This window comes from Phaseolus vulgaris, chromosome 9 (assembly GCF_000499845.2).
Source record: "Phaseolus vulgaris cultivar G19833 chromosome 9, P. vulgaris v2.0, whole genome shotgun sequence".
Classification (NCBI taxonomy): domain Eukaryota; kingdom Viridiplantae; phylum Streptophyta; class Magnoliopsida; order Fabales; family Fabaceae; genus Phaseolus; species Phaseolus vulgaris.
Genome location: NC_023751.2, coordinates 8,953,791 through 8,967,585, shown reverse-complemented (window position 1 = coordinate 8,967,585; position 13,795 = coordinate 8,953,791). Strand labels below are relative to the sequence as shown.

General features: G+C 34.3%; 1 protein-coding gene across 1 annotated transcript; it reads left to right on the top strand.

The window, feature by feature from the left end:
- Window positions 1-6,911: 6,911 nt before the first annotated feature.
- LOC137821596 (two-component response regulator-like APRR5) lies at window positions 6,912-11,865 on the top strand. Its single transcript, XM_068626257.1, has 8 exons — window positions 6,912-7,550; window positions 8,469-8,630; window positions 8,726-8,856; window positions 8,958-9,113; window positions 9,664-9,835; window positions 9,929-10,259; window positions 10,693-11,455; window positions 11,544-11,865. The coding sequence occupies exons 1-8, from the start codon at window positions 7,349-7,351 to the stop codon at window positions 11,697-11,699; spliced, it is 2,073 nt and encodes a 690-aa protein (XP_068482358.1). The 5' UTR covers window positions 6,912-7,348; the 3' UTR covers window positions 11,700-11,865.
- The last annotated feature ends 1,930 nt before the right edge of the window (window positions 11,866-13,795 follow it).

Genomic DNA, 13,795 nt, shown 5'->3' with positions numbered 1-13,795 from the left:
TGTGGTGGATCTATTCGTTTTTGGTGTGATTTTGATTATATTTCGGAATAATTTGAAATTTGTTTATACCTTTCCAGAATGTGTTCCTAGATCTGAAAAAATATTCTGGATTGGCCAATCCATAACATTTATTTGGATCTAGGAACAAGTTTTGTAGTGCCCAATCTAGAAGATATAAACACATTTCAAATCATTATGGATTGTGTAATTCAGAACATGTTTCCACATTACAATGTTCTAGATTGGCCAATCCGGAAGGGGTTCCCAGATCTAGAAATACCTTCTGAATTGGAGTGTCTAACATTTGGCTTCCAAATTGGCCAATCCAGAACGTATTTGCAGATCCATAAACACCTTTTGGATTGGCCAATCCAAAAGTCAAATGCTAGACGCTCTACTATGGGACATTTTTTGTAAGGCATAAAGTTCATTATGTGGATTTTATGGATTGTTCAAATTATAATAAAATATTTATTTATCATTTGTTAGTGTAGATATAGGATAATGATTGTTGAAGTATGGACATGGGATCCAATTTTTTTACCAAAGATCCAATGAAGTAGATAAAATGTTTGTTATGGAAGACTTAGTGAATTATGTTCCCATTGAACATGAATTGGTTGAAGGGGACTGTGGTAGCCATTTTACAATAGATGAGGTGAATTGATAAGTGTCATATTTCAATAATATTTCATATTAATATATAGACACTTATAGGTATTTAAAATAAATATAATTTAACCCCTAATTTATGAATTTAAATCTTTTTACATATTTTGTGATTATAATATGAATAAGAACAATTTATTCCCAAATTTATGTTAATTTCAGGATTTTAGGAGGAAATGGAGATGAAAGGCTAAAGGAGAATATACAAGGTAAAAAGGGAAAGCTAGAACGCTCAAATACTCGGCCAAACTTGCCTAAGCCAAAAGCCTTTTAGAGGAACTCGCCCAAGCGAGCTCAATCTCGCCCAGACGAGATCACTCTAGAGAAGTTGGGTTTTTTATCGTCCAACTCGTCTAGGCGAGCCCAATCACGCATAGACGAGAAGTCACTTAGCCCAAGTTCAACTAAGTTAAATATGAGGCGTGAGACACAACCCTAATCATCATTGGGAGAATAGAAGGTGATAAAAAATCATATGTTCTTGATTGTAATGTGTAATAAAACATCCTGGATCTTCTTTTATTGCTTTCCATGCTTGTAATGGCCAACATGAGTGGTTAATTCTATGATTTGGGATTATGAGTAATTTGTTCAAACTCTTATGTATTGAGGTGATATTTAAATATAATATTTTGTTTTTGATTGATGATTGATATTGTCATTTTATCCGTAATGTTTGTTTTATCATAATTTTGATCCTTAGATTTGACTGAGAAATACTTCTAACTATCTGACCTAAATGATAAGGCTTAACATATTTGAATGTTAGAAATAGATTTGAAATGTTAATTGCTATCAACATTTAATCGTAAGGATAAAGAATTTTTATAAATATGCGAGGAATCGATATTAGGAGACTATCTTAATAATTTTATATGCGAGAAATTGATATGAATGAATTTTATACAGACATCAATATCAATCAAAGGATAAAATATTATTATGTTTTTCAAAATAAAAAAGAGTGAGAATGATGAACCTCGATCCCAATTTTCCCAATTGAATCAACAAATATTTACTTTGCTTTATTTACATTCTTGCAATCATACAAAACAAACATCCTAAATCTTTTATTTATTGTTTTTTATTTAGTGAATCTTATACTTGATATTTCAATTGTTCCTTGTGGATTCGATATCCGTCCTTAAGGACAAATTATTACTTCTGATACGGTACACTTGCCGTAAAATATTCATCATTAATAACATTTCATTGATGTATATTATAACTTTAACAAGTGATGTATGTTGTAATAATAATTTTGTATAGGTTTTTGTTACGGGATAATATTTACTTTAATGAGTGTGTAGGGTTGGTTATGAACTTGGTTTTGTTATTAGGTTTGACACAATAAATGAAAAGCAATTATACAATGCAATATACTCATACATGAGATCAGTTAGAGGACCAAGAATTGAATTACAACAATTAATGATGTTGTTAGACTGTGACAACTATATGCACTGGAGTAGGTGTCATGAGTCTTCGCTTGTTGTTAGTGATGTTTTTTGGACTCATCTTGATGTTGAGAAATTGTTGAATGCATTTAGCTTTATGTTCTTGATGGATACCACTTACAAAAATCAACAAATATATATTGTCTTTGCTTGAGATTGTTGGTGTGACCTCCACAATTTTGACCTTCTTAGTTGGTTTTGTGTTCTAATCAAGGGAGAGAGAAAAGAACTTCATATGGACACTAGAAAAATGAGTCAGTGTTGTTCCTCCCTGAGAGTAATTATTGCACATTTATAGATGGCTGGACAACAACCAGTATGAAACTAATATGTATGTGACACTCTTATAAGCAAATATGGTGCATCCAACCAGATGCAACAAGTATGCTCTCATAGCACACTACCAAGATTGAAGAATGTAACAATCCTGATAAACCTCTCTAAGCCAACTTAGTTGTATGTGGGCACCGTGACATTGCCTCATCTCATCCTTACCATGACCTTCGTCCACCCCTAACAACTCCATAAACACATTTACAACTCCACTGTATTCTAGGGGGACATATGTAGGGAATTGACCCAAAATGGGCAGATGTGAAAGAGACGACATATCATCAAGTGTTATTGTCTTCTCACCATGGAAGGTGTTGGTCTCCTCGTGCCACCTCTCCACAAAGGATGAAGTCAACCTCTTGTCCCACACCTCATAACTAATGTTGCGCAAAGGCAAAAATCCAGAATTAAGGACAAGAGGCTCAATTCAGCATGAGGGCATCCCAAATTTTCCTAACTTTCTACCATGGGAGACCAATTTTACATCTCCCCAATCTTGACAAAAATATTTATATTTATTCAATATGATTCAACATAAATATCTAAATCTCAACAATTTAGTTTAAGGGTTTTTCATTATTACCTCACCCTACAACACCCTGACAACCACATGATCAACAAAATTAACAAGCAAAGAGAGGTCAGATGGTCATCTAGCTTCCTCATGTTGTAGTTGCTCTTATGAGCATCAACACCATTCATTTCCCCTGATTCAGCCCAATCTCCATTAGGGGCTGATGATGTAGGTCTTTTTGGACCATCACCTTGGGATCCACTACCTCTAGTTTTAGCCATAAGTTTGTCAACAACATCATGCTTAACTTAATCAACGCCAAACTCAAATTTTAAGTACTAGACAACCTTTGGATCCATAAAAATCAATATATTTGTTAAAAAAATACATTTTGTATTAGAGTATTCAGAAGCTATTCTTGGATTTGGAAACGACTTCCAAAATCTGCAATCCATTATGTATTTTGTTAAAAAAAGCATTTTGAATTACAAAATCTGAAAGCCTTTTTTTGAATATGAGAATATCTTTCAAATTCTCCAGTCTAAAATCTATTTATTAAAAAATATATTTTGGATTCTAAAATCTAGAAGTTCTTTCAAAATCCGAGAATAACTTTTAGATTCTATAATCGAGAATGTGTTTATAAAAAAACCTATGAAAGATTCAAATTTGTGAAAAAAACCCAATCAAATATAAGTGAAAAACCAACATTTTCCACCACAAAACCAACACAAATCTCTACTGCAGGATGACTATACCACAAACAACTTGTGAAAGACTCTCAAATAGTGTAAAGAACCACCGAAAAGCTTGAACGAACACAAATGAGTTGTTGGGGGTGTCGCGGGGGTGAAAGCTGGGTTAGGTGAAGTGTATGGAAATTTAGGATTTATTTACTTAAAGCCAAAAACGTCTTTTAACATAACTTATGGGGGTGTCAGAAGAAAGGTATAAAGGTGTAGTAAAAATTAATCTACCTACATTCCTTTGAGAATTTGGGATGAAAAAAGAAGGCAAATTCTCCTTGCACCTCAATGGGTTCTTCCCATTGGCAATATATGTTAGGGTTTGGTTGAGTGAATGAGTTGTTCTTCAATTTGGATTCATTGTGGTGGGTGGTTGTGGCTCGAGGTGCCTGTGGCTGGAGGTGGCTGTTGAAGGCCGTGAAGGTTAGTTGGTGATGAGAGTTCTGCGTTTTTTTTTTTTCATGATTTTTCGTTTTTTTTTTTCTTTTTCTTCTTGCATATCGGGTTGCAAAAGTCAGAACCCTTTTATTGTTGAAGTACATATGAGATTGGTCAATTTTAAAAGCTATATGTTTTAAATTTATATACCAAATTGTGTAATTCAGTACACTACACGATGCCAAATCCAATTTGTGCTTTGGAATTGACCAATCAGATATATAAAAAACAGATAAAGAATGAACTTATCTTCACTGCCTTGCTTCCTTTAACCTGCGCAAGCCTCATCTTCTCTCAAACTGAAAAATGAAAGCTTGGACAACAATAGAGAAGGGCAGGTGCCACGACTCTGGAGTCATAATAAGGGTGCGCAGTTCACAACAATAACAAATAAAATGATGAAGTGTGAAATTAAGAGAAAAATAAGATTTTTTAAATTTTAAATAAGAATAAAATTGGAATTCACATAGGCAGGGGTGAACTTGTCAATTTATTTTTTTTGTCATAGGCCCATCCATGGCTAAGCTATGCAAGTTATTTAATCAGGAATGCATCGTGTTCTGTTGCTTTCATTGTAGCTTGCAAAAAGGAAAATGAGACCAAGTTTAAATAGTTCATCGCCCTTTGCACATGATACATTCACCTGCTTTTCCTCATGTTTTTCCTCATGCATATCACAATAACTACCCTTTCTTTTTCTCCCTTCCCTTCTCTTAAGCCACTTATCCATACTTCACCACATGCTTACTGATACATTAACATCATCTAAGTATAAAAAAATACCTAATAAATTAATATATATATATATTTTATTTTATTTTTAATTTAAAATATTATTATATTATTATATGGAGTTGTGAAGTGTATATTTTTTACTATTTGGGGACGTGAAAGAAAAGTTTTCCTATCACTTTAAATTTAGCTGGCATATAATTTTGTGAATAATTTTCATTTCTCTTAAAAACAAAATATCTTCTCCCCTGTAATATCTAGGGCTGTTAATGTTCGTAGATATTTTATATCCAAAGAGACACATCTTCTTCACATGTACAGGAGCCTGGAACAGTTTTCAATCAAACAAGACTTCAAACCAATCGCATGTCATTAAAACATGTGCACATTTATAGGAGTGAGATTGTAAATTTAAACATTCTTAAAATCCATGTCTCTTAAGTTATACTATTTCTAATTAGTTATTTAGAATTTTAAACAATTATAGCATAGGAAGCTTGAACACTCTCTTAAATGGTGTATTGGTGTCTGGTACTCGTATCGGACACCGACACTCGTATGAGACCTGTAAGACATATATCCGTGAAGTGTCCAATTCAAAATGTATTTGTTAGATTTTTGACAATTCTAGTACAGTTCTAACACAGTTTTAAAAAGGAAAAAAACATTAATTTTCTAAAAATTCAAACTTCATTGTATAAATTATTATTATGATTATAAAAATAAGAAACAAATATTTGTGAACCAGTCATGAAAAAAATCTTTCCGTTCCAAAAAATAATTTGAAACATAATAAATCTTTATTGTCAATTTATATAATTCATAATTATATAATTTATAGATCCATATTTCCGTATCCTAGATTTTAGAAATTTTATGTATGTTGTTAGTGCTAATTGTCCGTGCTACATAGACTATAGCTGCACTCAACACTCACTAACAATAGCAAGCACTTATAAATCAATACTAACTAATTGCTCACGTGTTTTAAAAAAATAATACAGATGTGGAAAAATAGCAGTTTTAGTAACACAAAATGGATTACTAAATGAAAGTTTTCTCGTTTAGAACTAATAATTAGGAAATAAACTAATGTGGAAAAGAATAAACAGAAAAAAATGGAATAATTTGTTTGGTTTCAAATCCAAGTTTAGTCCTTGTACTGTACAGCTTCACTCATAAAAGAACTTCATGCCAACTAAATTAGTCTCAGCTAAATTTGATCATAAGTAGGTTATGATAGAAATTGCATAAAGTATTAATTTTATTTTTTAAAATTGAAAAGTCCATTTTTTTAATTATGAGACTGTTATTGAATTATTGCATAATATAGCCATCACAATATCTGATTGATTAGTGGTTGGGAAGAAATAAAGTTATGGAGTGTTGAGGGTTATAGTTTGCAAAAGAAAAGGAAGGGATGAGGATTAAGAAGGAGAAAAAGAAAGAAAGAGAGAAATGAGGAAAAATAAAATAGTGGTAGAGATTGGAATTAGTGGGAAAGCATTATGGTGGTTAAGGAAAAAAGGAGTAATTAGAGAGTTGATTATGAGATAAAAAGAAGAAGGGTTTGTGGGAGCAAATAGGATATCGAAAAGTGTCCTAGGTTGGTTTGAGCGTCACCCCTGAACCACACCTACACTCATAAAAACAAAGTCAAAGAAGAAGGGGGACCCACGCCATGGGATATTCTAGCATCCAACGGAAGAGCGTGTTTGGAACACGGAAGAGGTGTGGCGCGTGAGGCTTTGGGGGTGTGGTATACAGCGTTTGACAACTTCAAAGCCACAAAACAAGACTATCCCCTAGAACAGAGCCACGTGTCTCGGTGTCGACCATGGATAGATGCACTCAAAAATATCTGAGAGAGAGAGTGGGTTTAATTTTAATATCTTTGTGGCGGCGGGGCCCACACCAAAATATCCAAATGCCCGCAGAGAGATAATAAATTGTGATATTTTGGATTTGGATGGAAACGGAAGGAGCGAAATAATAAGAGCCAAAAGAAAAAAAAAAAAAAAAAGAGGATGAAAAAATATCCACCACCAGCACCAACCACGAGAACCCAATGGCTTTTTTGCTTTAGATCTTTGGTCGAAAATCAGATCTGATTGATGACGTGGAGCATGTGGGCCACCGCCTCCAAGTGTCTAGATATTTTCGTAAACAAGGATATTTTCGCTGGCCGTTCGATCATAGGGCGGTTAATGTTTCTCTCTTGTCCCACGCCGTTCGATCAACTCGCTGTTAAACTTAACGGTGTCTCTCCGTCCACCATTGCTTCCACATATCGCCTTTTTCTTTGTTGCTTTTTTATGTATTTACCCACCAGAATTGGATACAAGATATGAGATTGTTGTTCTCTCTGTGTGCTTGGTGAAAGAGGTTTTGGTTCCGCCAAGATTCTGAATTCTGATGCTGTAGTGCCATTCCGGTACCTGGGTTCATTCGGTTGGAATATGGGGGAGACGGTGATGAGCGGAGAGAAGTCAGTGAGAGTGGAGAAGGAAGAGAGTGCGAGTGCTAGCAAGGGTGAATTGAAGGGCTTGATGAGATGGGAGAAGTTTCTGCCTAGGATGATTTTGAGGGTGTTGTTGGTTGAAGCCGATGACTCCACAAGGCAGATTATAGCTGCGCTTCTCAGAAAATGCAGCTACAAAGGTTAGAAAACCTTCTTCTATCGCTTCTGTCTTTAATTTCACGAGGCTGATTTTCTTTTGGTTCTTCTTTTTCTCTCTTTTGTGAATTTGGGTTTGTGTTTGTTTTTTTTTAATATTTTTTCTTCTGCGGTTGTCTCGACCTGGATATGGGAACTTGCTTGCTTCTTTATGGTCAATATTATAATTTGCAATTTTTTTAAGTTTTACTGTTTGTTTTTCCTTTTGCATTTGGTTAGGTTCTGTTCTATCTCCTTTTCTGTGGCTTGCATGTTCAATGGTTTGCTGTGAAATAAGCATGTGAATTGGTTTGTTCTGCTTTCCCTCCCTGTCTCTGTTCTGTTTTTCAGGGATGAAACCGTAAATTTGATTGGTTGTAAACCTTGGGGGGTGGGGGTGCGGGCAGGAAGAAGAAGAGGGTATAGGAAATCGAAATCTTTGGAGTCTCAATATTAGAAAGGATTGACATATGATTTTTGGTAATATAAAGTTGGCAGCAGTCGGAAAGCTTATAAGGATTTAATACAGAAAAATAAGTTAGGGAGAGAAATGAAAATCTGTGTACACAAAAATGGGCCTTTTATTTCTTTTGCAACGTTTTAATATTTTTTTTCCTTTTTAAAAGAAATTATCTATTTTCTGACAGGTTATGTGATGGGGATCTGGGTTCAATGAAAGTCTAAGGAACTAATGGCTCCTTTCAACTTGCTTTAAGAGTCTTGGCAGTTTGGAAACTACAGGCTTACGTTATTCAATTATTTTCTTGCATGATATAATTATTTTAGTTGTCAATTTGCTTAAAGAATTTCTATTATGGACCTTCTCTTCTTGTTTAATGCTTTAATGTGAGAAAATTAAGTATTTGAAACTAATTACACACTCTTAGAACTTCAAAATAACTTTGTCCATCTGTTCTGAGCAGTGGCTGCAGTTTCTGATGGCTTGAAGGCGTGGGAATTACTCAAGGGAAGACCGGGGAGTGTTGATCTTATACTGACCGAAGTGGATTTGCCATCCATATCTGGCTATGCTCTTCTTACGTTGATTATGGAGCATGATATTTGCAAAAACATCCCTGTCATAAGTATGATATCACTGCTAAATATTTTAGCTGTTACTGAATTTTCTAACTTTGTTAACACCTGAAGTATTGATCTGAATTTCTTGATGTTTTTCCAGTGATGTCTTCCAAAGATTCAATTAGCACAGTATACAAATGCATGCTGAGAGGTGCTGCCGATTATCTTGTTAAGCCAATAAGGAAAAATGAACTGAGAAATTTGTGGCAACATGTTTGGAGAAGACAATCAGTAGGACTCCTATTCACTCATTTCAGTTCCTTTTTCCTTAAAAATGTCACATGTTATTGATAACTTATTGAAATTTTAATTTATTATATTTTCCCTGTCAGTCAGCCACTGGCACAAATGGTCCCCAAGATGAGAGTGTTGCACAGCAGAAGATTGAAGCCACTGCTGAAAATAATGCTGCTAGCAATCGTTCAAGTGGTGATGCTGCCTGCATTCAGATAAATATGGAATTAATTGAGAAAGGAAGTGATGCACAGGTTAGTTTTCCAAACCTAGAAGTTATTATTATTGCATTTATTTGAAGACATTTGTGCGAGGACGAAGAACAACACAATTACATACATTGGGTATGTCACCATACTCCAGGGGATGCAGATAGAACCATCTAATTATCAATATAACTTTTTTTGCTGCTTAATTCATTGCGAACGAGAATGTTTCTTAATAGGATGCTAGGATAATGTAATACTACACTCATTACAGTCTCCACCGTTGTCTCTTTTGCATTCCAAATGCTAATCAGCTTGGAAATTCAATCATATCTGTCTGAAATTTCCCAACAGTTATTTCTTAAGTAAATTGTCTTTTTAACTTCTTTGGAACACTACCAAAGCATATCACCTTTTGGTATGGCAACAGTCCTCCAAAATTTACATTTCCTTGGTGTACTTCAAATGCATTATATTTTCAACTAGATGTTTGTGTATTTCTATAAACCTCTTATAGTTTAAAGAAAAGATTGCTTTCAGTTTAGGTTGTCTGAATGAAGTTTTCATATAGGTTCTGTATGTTTGCTTTCTGTTGCAGAGCTCTTGTACTAAGCCTGACTTGGAAGCTGAGAGTGGCCCTGTGGATAACACGCTAGAATTTTCTCCAGCGAAATGTGGGGAAGAATATCCAAATGGAGCAGAGACACAAGAGGTTGAAACATGCATTCGTTTAGGACGGACATTGATGATGAATGACAGTCATGCTGGAGGTAAGTTTCTACCACTTTATTGCAAATCTTCTGTTATTTAGTTACTTGAAAGGGAAGAATGTCTAAAATTGAACCGAACTTGTATTTTTTTAGGATTAACTATGCAGAGAAATGGTGAGGCAAGCACAACTAATGACAAGGATGCTGATCCAGAGCATTTGGGGAATGCTAGCATCAGTGGTGAGGCTCATGACAATCACTATGTTCAAATTAACTCTTCCAGGGAAGCTATTGACTTGATAGGAGCATTTCATACTCATCCCAACTGCATGGTAAAGAGTCCCACAGTTGATTGCACGGGCAAAGTTGACCTTTCTCCTCAATTAGATCTTTCTCTGAGAAGATCTCGTCCCAGCAGCTTTGAGAATGAACTCACTGAAGAAAGGCACACCCTGATGCATTCTAATGCTTCAGCCTTCAAGCGGTAACTGCTATAATCTCTTGTTATCCTCATTTTAAATTGTGTTGAAGTTCCTTCTAGTTCTCTTTAACTGGTAGAAATCAGTTGGTTGCTATATGTCTGCACATCTTCCTTAATTAATTTAATATAAAGGAGTTCCAGGGATGAAAGGCCTTAAACAAACTAAAAGGTTGAGTTCAGTTTTATTAAAATTACCTGCTGAAATATATTAAAGGATGGTAATTATTGACTGATAATTTTGAGAAACTTATTTTAAAAAAGGGCTTAATTCTTGGAACTTCAGACCATTTTTGATAACTAAATTTTACATAGTTCGGGTTGTGTCTTCTTTAGGAGGGGGGAAGAAGTTAGTAAGTCTATGGATTTTGTCAATTGGCCTCGTAAAAATACGCTGCCCTGTTGAATTTCTATATGCTTACCATTGAAATTGATGCAGGTATACTAACAGGCAATTGCAAGTATTGACGCCTGCAGCGTTAATTAACTTCTCTGATCAACAAAGAGATCAGAGAGCAAATGGTAAGGAAAGCATCTCACACGTTGTTACTGGCTGCAACTCCGATAGTTCAACACCAGGTATGCAAAGATATATGGTGTCTCCAACTACAGTCCAATCAAAAGAGTCTGAACTTGCAACCTCACACTCTCAACAAGTGCATTCTCTCCCAATTCCAGTAAAGGGTGTAAGGTTCAATGATCTATGGACAGCCTATGGTTCTGTACATCCTTCAATGTTTCGTACACAGTCAGGTCCACCAACAATGCCAAGTCCAAGTTCAGTTGTGCTTCTTGAACCAAACTTTCAAAATGCTTTTCATCAGTCAAACATGAAAGAGAGTAGTTCGGAGCAGCTTTATGAATCTCTTGGTCCAAATGGAAACAGTTCCCAGAACCACATTGTGTACACACAGGAGCACAAAACAGAACATGCAGAGGTTCGAGGGCATATCTCTCCTACAACTGATCAAAGTGTGTCGAGTAGTTTCTGTAATGGAAACGCAAGCCATCTTAACAGCATCGGTTATGGAAGCAACTGTGGAAGTATAAGCAACGTTGATCAAGTTACCACTGTCAGGGTAGCTTCAGAGAGCAAGAATGAGGACCTCACAAACAATGCAAACTCCCATCGATCAATCCAAAGAGAAGCAGCACTAAACAAATTCCGGTTGAAAAGAAAAGAGAGATGCTATGAGAAAAAGGTTCACCACTACTATCTGTGTAACATTATTATAGGAAGACTACCATTGTTTAAGAAAGATGCTAACTTTCTCTTATACTTTTAAACAGGTTCGATATGAGAGCAGAAAGAAACTAGCAGAGCAGCGTCCCAGAGTGAAAGGACAGTTTGTTCGTCAAGTTCTTCCTGATGGTCTTGTTGCAGAACAAGATGGTAAAGAATATGATCATTCACAGATTTCTGACTTGCTGGAGAGGAGAGCATGAGTTCATAGTATATAGTTGCTTCAAAATTTTGTTTTCCTGAATCCTTAAATACCAGATTTCTGTACATGCTTTCTAAAACCATTTTTCTCATTTTCCTTCGTTGTAGATCGTGAATAATATACCCAATGTATTATTATATCATTGTAATTTTATAAAGTTTTATAGAGATATTTGTGCCACATTATTTATTTACTTTTAAGAAGTTGTTTCTTACAAGGACTCGCTACTGATTGATAACGTAAAGAATTCTTATATATTGTCATAACTTAATGATTTTTTTTTAATAATAACTACCCACCTCTTTTCTCGTAAAAATTTGGTTTACCTAAGGTGGTTGCAGGTTTAGCAAGCAAACTTTTCTAAAAGAGTGCATATGAAAGAGTTTGGAAAGTGATTCCCGTCCCACCACCACTACCCATATTCCATCCCCACAAAAGGAGAATTGAAAAATAGAAAAAGAAGTAAGATTGATTTCCATTGGAAGCTGCATGATATCAGGACGCCATCTACCTTTTTAATGGCTTTGCCATGTTATTTCGTAGTTTGTGACCAACTTTTCATTGTAGTTCAAAATAATGATTTACTTACATTTTAATAACATTTTCTTTCTTTTGCAACTGTTTATGTTATTGACTTATTTTGTCCACTAATATTAATTTTGTTTTTAAAAGAGATAAAATCAAATATTAAACTTTCTTATTAGTTTTGAATCTTTGTTTACAATTTTTATTTATTTTTCGAAGTCTCCAAATTGATAATAAAGGTTTAAAATTAGTTGCACAGGAGTTTATGTATAATGCATATTCATTCACGAGAAAGAAAAGTGTAACTTCTATAATTAGAGGGAAAGCGTAATTCAATCATATATTATTTTAAAGTAGGCATTTTTTAAGAAAAAATAAATTTAACAAAAAACCTGTTCGAAGAATTTTAAGACGAGTTCTTTTTTTAAAAGAACAAAACGTTTGATACTATTTTTTTTTTCTCAAATCCTTTATAATTTTCTTAAATAAATGTTACATCGTGATTTTTCTTTTCAAAAATTTTGTCCACACACTTTCAATGTATACAAAGAAGCAAAACAAAAAGCAGAGGTTAAAACAATTCCTCTTCACGTGCTAATATCAGAGTTGGGATCCTTATCACCTGAATTTTTGAATTGTGAAATTGAAAATTATAGAGTCGTGTTTGCGTTCAAGAATTGCAGGTAGCAATAGAGCATTTGTATTCTTGATTAAGTTTGTGGATAAAATTTAAGAAAAAAATGTATGCAGACAGAAACAGAATACATAGTTTAGAAATGGACAAATGGTAGTAGCCAAACATCAGGTGACCCTTTTGCATTCTGGAAATAATAATGCCAAAGGTTGTCTAAAGTTTAAACAACTCACTCCCCCACCATACCCTTTCCTTGCTTCTACTTCCCAACAACCAAATTTGAAGATGATTCTTTTTTTATTTCAACCGAATATTCAGCTATTCAAATAACCAACATAATCACTATTCTAAGTTAGCAATTTATTTAGTTTCATATAGGCTTAAGGTCTTTAGTTTATGTTTTGAATTAAAAAAAAGTTATGGGGAATTCTTCTAAATATAGAAAATGAAAAAAAAGAAAAGGAAAGAAACCAATATAACTAGAAGTGTGGAACTTTTATTTTATCTCTGAAAACTAAGCAAAAAGTTTCCCTTAAATAATCTGCACATGAGAGTCTTTAAGATCCATGAGCAAAGATATAAACAAAAAAAATTGAGAAGCAAAGCTGAAAACAGGAGAAACACTTGATCATGGGGTCATCAACTTCTCTTGATTGAAGGATCAATACTCAATGATAACAGAAAAAGGAACTTTTAATAATGTCAATAAATCTAAGTAAAATACTGTGTGACAAATAATATGAACATAATGGAATCTTTATGTTCCGGATTATTCAAGGGTTATTAATACAAAATTAAGTAACAAAGGTGATAAGAGGAGAAATCACTAGGTTATGGGAGCATCATCTTCTCTTGATTGAAGGATCAATATTCAATAAAAACCGAAAAAAAAGTTACTTTTAATGTCAAACGTCTCTGCTATGGCCTATCTAAACTTC

Coding starts and splice junctions, on each gene's coding strand:
- LOC137821596 (XM_068626257.1), top strand. CDS start 7,349: ATGGGGGAGACGGTGATGAGCGGAGAGAAGTCAGTGAGAGTGGAGAAG. Junction 9,114..9,663: donor AGAAAGGAAGTGATGCACAG/GTTAGTTTTCCA, acceptor TTTCTGTTGCAG/AGCTCTTGTACTAAGCCTGA. Junction 10,260..10,692: donor AATGCTTCAGCCTTCAAGCG/GTAACTGCTATA, acceptor AAATTGATGCAG/GTATACTAACAGGCAATTGC.